Source organism: Fulmarus glacialis, unplaced genomic scaffold (assembly GCF_000690835.1).
Source record: "Fulmarus glacialis isolate BGI_N327 unplaced genomic scaffold, ASM69083v1 scaffold19551, whole genome shotgun sequence".
Lineage (NCBI taxonomy): Eukaryota > Metazoa > Chordata > Aves > Procellariiformes > Procellariidae > Fulmarus > Fulmarus glacialis.
Genome location: NW_009192422.1, coordinates 77810 through 84306, shown reverse-complemented (window position 1 = coordinate 84306; position 6497 = coordinate 77810). Strand labels below are relative to the sequence as shown.

The window sequence follows — 6497 nt, the reverse complement described above, 5'->3', positions numbered from 1 at the left end:
GAAGTTGTCCCCCCCCTTCCCCCTCCGCTGCCCCTTCCCGCCCTCGCCCTCCGGTTCCTGCACCGAGAGTGAGAAAAGCACAACCTCAGGGAGACCCGGCCCTGCGCACAGATACCTGCTTTCCCCCAGCGGGAGCCCCGGAGAGGAAAACCGGCCCCCTCCCTCGTCCTCCAGCGCCGGGGCCGTGGGCGTCGGGAGCCTTCAGACCCTCCGTGTGGCCGGCAGGCACCTGTCCCGCCTGGAGGCAGCTCTCATAGACTAACCAAACCCCCTCCGCCTCAAGTACATTTTGTGGACATAAGCATTTTTTTAACTTTTTAAAGAACTTGTTTTTTTTCTGGGATTTTTACGAGCTTCCCCTTAGTTGATTTCCTGCTTCTCCCACCTCAGATAGTGCTGGTTCTGTTTTTCCTGGTACTGTAGCATGGGGATCGAATGAGAATTGAGATTTGAAGTATTGCAGGAGCCCTCAAGTCCATCCACCTGTTAAAAGCAAGCAGTGCTGTTTCTGTCTTTCTTCTTTTCCCCCCACGTCGCCTGTCGGATGTGATGGAACTCATGTTCGCAGAGTGGGAGGACGGGGAGAGGTTTTCATTTGAAGACTCCGATCGCTTTGAAGAAGACTCTCTTTGTTCCTTCATCTCTGAGGCAGAGAGCCTTTGCCAGAACTGGAGAGGATGGAGGAAGCAATCGGCTGGACCCAATTCTCCCACTGTCAAAATGAAAGGTGAGGTCACCCAGTTTCATTGGGATGCTCTTTGGACTCGTGGAAGTTGTGGGGCAGGGGGAGTTGGTGGGTGAGGAGATCTGCAGAAGGAACGTCAAAGGTGCAAAGAGAAGTCATGTAGGATCATTGTCAGGATAATTTTTGACCAAAGATTGAAACTGAAAATTTACTGGGGATCTTAAGACAAAGCTGTCTTTTGGGTGAGTTTTCACCTGCATGCGCTCTGTAGTATTGTAGTGCTGCTTTTCTGAGTAGATTTTCTGCACTTACTCTTGGAAATCTGGAAACAGTTTTCTATAAACAAACTACAGAGTTGGTTGAGAAGAACTATATATAGGTTCCCACTTGCTTTGATTGAAATACACTAAGGTTTCATGGAGGTTTTTGTAACTGCTATAAAACTGCTCATGTAGAGGCATGTAAGCCATCATTGTATAGAGCAGTCTATTTTCCTTGTCTGTTTCTTTACATTTCTCTTTTTTCTAGTAAATTAGCAAACTAACTTTTGTAGTAGTAGAACAAAAGGGCCTTAAGAATGTCATAAAGAAATCAGCAAACTACAGTGTGTCTGCTTCAAGAGTTATTATATTTCCTTTCTTTTGATAGTAATTTATTTTTAATAGCGGACAGGAAAATAGATAACATTAGCAATTAAAAATTATTTAAAACTCTCATATACCTACTAACTCTTTGCTTGATTTTTGTTTTTAAAGTGAAACATAATTTCTCTTTTATCCTGATGCATCTTGACCCTAGAATTCAGGTGGTGTTTACACCAAGCAAAGCCAGACATACAGTCAACAGAAATTATACAAGCCCTTTCTACTCTTTCTTTTATCTTCTTTCTTTTCTTTCAATCCAGCGTCAGTACTTTTCCTGTTATTGCTGACCTTCATGACCATCAGCTGCCTCATTAATATCTCCCTATCTGGAGCTGCAAAACTTCATTCTCTTCTGAATGTTGGCCTTATGTGAACAGAGAATGCAATTTATATTGAACTGTGCTGAAATCTGGCTATGTTATGCTATGGACAAATGCTCACTCGTCATTGGATTAGGACCAGAAAATACACTTTGCATTAACCGTAGGCTTTCCAGAGCAGCCTAAGTTTTAAATTTTTGATAAATTTGAGAACTGTCTCTAGTCCCAGGTACGTAACCGCCTCTGTCTCTTGAATAGTCAGGATTAGAGCTGAGGGTAGGATGGAAACTTTAAAAAAAAATAACCCAAAACAAGAGAGAGAGAGAAGTGCTGAATACATATCCAGGTTGGATAGCTCTCTTGGATCCTGCAGCCAGGACACATTGGTTTTAGTATGGAACATTCTACTGGTGTAAAGAAGGGGAACAGTGTTGGCGCTATGTTTTTTAAAGCTATGAATCCTGAGATGTAGAAATAAGCATTGGGCACAGGGCAAAGTGTATAAACTTCACTTTTTGCTTTAAGTCTTGTTGCATATGTTAACTTGCTGGAAAGGAGCTGAAGTTTTGAAAACATACTGCTGTGGGAAGCAAGACATCTCTAGTTTGGCAGAGGTGTATGAAACTGGTTTGTACAGATCTACAGATCAGACTGATATTTGAAAAGGTGATTGTTTCTGTTCAACTTTGAGATGCTTTTAGCTGACTGTTCTCCACTGGTTCAGTGTATGATTGTGTGTTTTTCTGGGTCTTGGCCTAGTTCCTTTAACTCTCTTGACCGAATTAAAAGCAAGCAGCAATTGCTCTCTGTACAGTCATCCACTTGTTGCATAATGAAAAATCACTTCAGTAGATTGTGCGTATTTGTAATCCTCAGTCTCTTCCCTGACATGAGAAACACAATAGCTAACATTATTGTTGTGATAATTGTAATTATTTACACCATATTGATATGTTGCTGTTCTGGGTTCTGCAGACCTGCATTGGCAAGGGTTGTATTGTTTGTACTTGCTTCATATTTTTTAGGTTTTATCTGTAGAGAGACTTAATTCCTTTGTACGAAAGTTTTACTTTAACGAGAGACATTTTGAAAGTATATTGTTGCCTGCTTTAAAGGGATTTGCTGGCAATTCCCAGGCTCTGGTCAGAGTTATTTCGAGAAGTATGTGAACATGGATTTGCTGCCTAAATTGTTACTTACCCACTCTATGAAGTCATGTATGATACTACCAACATGGAACACTTGCAGGTACTTTAACTGTATACAGTGTGTTGCCAGCGAGTCCGGTCTGATGAGGGATCTGTCACCATCTGGGATCTCCTTGCATTTCAGAACTCCTCTACCAAGTTAGTTATTTTTAACAGCTCTTTTTGATAGTGTTTTTGTAGTCAGAAAAAACTCAGTTTGTGTTGAGAACTTGCCTGATCCTGAGGATGTCAGTTGTAGTGAGTCTTCTCAAATGTGCTCATTCTGAATTGAGCTGTGTGGTTTTATTTCCACAGTTTACCATTTTGCAGTGGCCTGTGATGTAGTTGCCTATGCAAACAAAAAATGAGGGTAGACACCGTGTTCTTCGGTGTTAAATGCTAAGGGAAAACAAGAGGAACTATATTCTGTTAGCCTTTTCCTCCAGTTTGGATCTCAGCCTGTGTTTTGATTTGGAATCAGCCAGACAAGTTATGTAATAGAAAGGATTTCTAGCTTTTTCAATTGTTTTGAGTTTGTCCTTGTGAGCATCCAATTCTTCATTAATGAGTTCGAAGAGAATCCCCCTGAGACTGGTGGAAGTGCTATTGGCTGGGGAGTCCTCTTCTTTAACAAACAAACAAACAAACAAAGTACCCCCACACACCTCAGTTATGGCTTTCCTACTTTTTGCAACTTTTTATTTTGTTCTTGAGTATTTTTAATATTATGGTTATGCTTACTGCAAATTTAACAATAAGGCTTGGGGTAGCTTGTTGCAAATATACAGAGTATTCAGTGCAGAAGGTCACCAAAAAGGTGAGTTATTCACTTGTTTGTCAGTCACCCCATCAGTTTGCTAGAAAGTTGATGAAAGGTGGAGAAAAATGTCTGAATTTCTCTAATATGATCCTTGGAACGGAATTCTTTATGAAGTCGGGTATCTTTAGTTACATCAGAAAAATAGGACTGTAACTGGTTGGTTTTCCCTCATTTAATTTTCACTGTCCTCTTATAGTCCTCTTATATTACTTTCTAGAAAGGAGTTTTCTCTTCAAATGTACAATTGCTAATGTGAAGGAGGAATGTGTTGTGTCCACTTTATGGATGCCCTTAGATTTTGAAACTGTTCTCAATCTCTACTTATTCACCTGTACTGAAATTCCAGAGGAAACTTCAGCAAAGCATGTCAATTTTGGGAATACCAAGAGTCCTTTCGTAATTTTGAACATTTATTTTAGAAATGACTTGTTCTCACGTTAGACTGCCTTGATTGCTTGTTTTTACTCTTGGGTTTTTTCATTTTGAATGAGGTAATGCTTGTAACCGATATTTGGCCATTGCCTTTATACATCATTGATTAGAAGCTTTCAGCTGTACTGGGCAGACAGGGGATTCAGCTCTGAAGTTAAGGTGAATGGATGTTTTGAAGAACAGTATCCTTGCAGGGTATATTCAGAACCATCTGGTTCGCGGAGTTGGTTTGTGGCTCCAGCTCACTTTCTTCCATATCAAATGACATTCCACCAATTTGTTACCTTTCTACCAATGAATGCACTCACTTGCCTTTTCTCCACTTTTCTAGACAGTCTTTCCTTTCCCAGAAACCATTATGAGAGCCATTATGATCCTCTCATTTCCCTTCTCACTTTTTAAAACAATTGTATTTTTCGTTGGTAATTGAAATAAGTCTAGTGTTTCTGCAAATGTTTTGTAATCAGTTATCTTCACATAAGGATTTTTGTGACAGAGGTCTTAAGAGGAAATGTTCAAGTACACTCATCATCTCTCCAAACCCACTGTGGCTTTGTTTCTTCTTGAAAGCTTCTAAACTCTTTCCCGTCCTTTCTATTTCACAGTTTCTGAAGCATAAATGTTTACCAAACACTTCAGAAGTTTAGGATTGCTAAATAGTGTGTTCACAATATTTTTGCTCAGTTTGTATTTATTCATTCACACCGGCTTCTGCTGGAAGCGTGCTGATGAGTTGTGTTGAAACTATTTTTAATAGGCAGCTAGTGAGAAAGCTTGATTTTTTTTCCTTTCTTTTACTGTAAGCTTGAACTATTGCATACTGTATTGCAAAACCCCCGCAGACTTAACTAAGAATTGATGCAGGCAGCGATCTCCTTAGAAAACGTTCTCATTATCCAGCCACAGACAGTTTATGTTCTTCCAAACTGTTAGGAGTGCCCGCAACGTTAAGTTCCGGGCACAGTGCCTCAAAAATATAAGCCGTAGAGAGGGAATCATTGGCAGAGAATAGAAGGAGCCTGAGGTGAGGGTATGATCAGTTTAGAGAGACAACCCGATCAAAGTCTGAGCAGGGTCTACAGTGGTAAAATGACAGTGACTGATTTGCATTAATTTATATGGACAAAGAATAAATGGCTTAGAGAGCAACACTTCTTCCTCAGGATTGCCAGTAACTATTTAATAAACTTAATAAAGTTAACCCTTGCTCAAGCAGTAATTGCAGAAAACAGCAGGAGAAACACATAATCTCTTTCAAATTCATGCTGTGCTCTTCAGACTTCTGTTCTTTTTGGAGAAGAATGTTGGTGTCATCCAAAGTATGTCTGCTCCTTGAGCCTGGTGAAGCTGGAAAGGAAGACTCTCTGGTTTGCTGCTGTTTTGTTACTGACTATTACTGTGTATTACAAAGTTACAGTTGATTTTTTTTTTTTTCTACTTTATTTGTGCCTCTGGTATTAAAAGGGAGATGATGTAATCAACTCACACTTCTGGGAGGTACAGGTGTAATACGTCTTGTTTGTTGTGGTTTTTTAATTTAGTACAACGCATGACAAATCTGTTTTAGCCCAAATATATGTTATAATATATCCAAGTTCACTATTAACATTAAAAACCCAAACCAGTAACTGTTGAGCAAAAGTATTGTATAGCTCCCTAATGAGTTTCTTTATAGAAGCAACAGAATTTTAAAAATATAAATGTTGGTGAGAAGATACCACAAATGCTTATGGAATAAGCAGAGATTAGCTGTCCAAAGAGTAAAGGCTTAGCTGCTAGTAGAAAATAGGCTTCTCTATATTTTCTCACCCTAGTAAATTTCACCTACTTTTGTACTCTATTCCATAGTGGCTGGTGGTGTTGACTTGTTATATAGCAGAAGCAAAAGTTCACGTTGAGGAAGGGACTTACTGGGTTGTAATACAAGGTGCAAAGGAGACATTGATTCATTAGAGCTGAAGACACCACAGAGAAGCTCTAGAGACAGTCATTTATCAAGACTGATTGGCATAATTAAATGCACTACTTTAGAGCTGGGATGTAGATTTCAAAAGCTGTCTAGAAGTTTCTATTAAACAAAAAGGTGGTTTCACAATGCAGTGATACCTCTGTCTTTTGGAAGGATGGCAACTTGAATGACTCTCACACATTTGTCTCTTCATTTGCATTTTCCTGTGCCTTTCAGAGATAATTGAATGTGTGTACCCCTCTCTTCAGAAGTGGGTACTGCAGAAACCACATAAAGAAGCTATCAGGAAAAGATGCTATTTTACTGCTGAGATTTTAAATGACCAATCCAGTTTTAACTCTATTGTGGTCTTTTGACCTTTTCCTTTAGACAAACTTCTCTTCCCCTCACAAGAAGTCTTGCACATTCTTTCCCTGTTTTAATGTCTCATCTTTCTACGG

General features: G+C 39.6%; 1 protein-coding gene across 1 annotated transcript in view; it reads left to right on the top strand.

Moving 5' to 3' along the window:
• The first annotated feature begins 549 nt into the window (after nt 1–549).
• The window catches only part of ZSWIM8 (zinc finger, SWIM-type containing 8), a 62218-nt gene continuing 56270 nt past the window's right edge, over nt 550–6497 (top strand). Inside the window, exons 1-2 of the mRNA XM_009587073.1 lie at nt 550–714; nt 5992–6002. Of these exons, the coding sequence (XP_009585368.1) occupies nt 550–714; nt 5992–6002 (176 nt within the window). The remainder of the gene's footprint in view (nt 715–5991; nt 6003–6497) is intronic.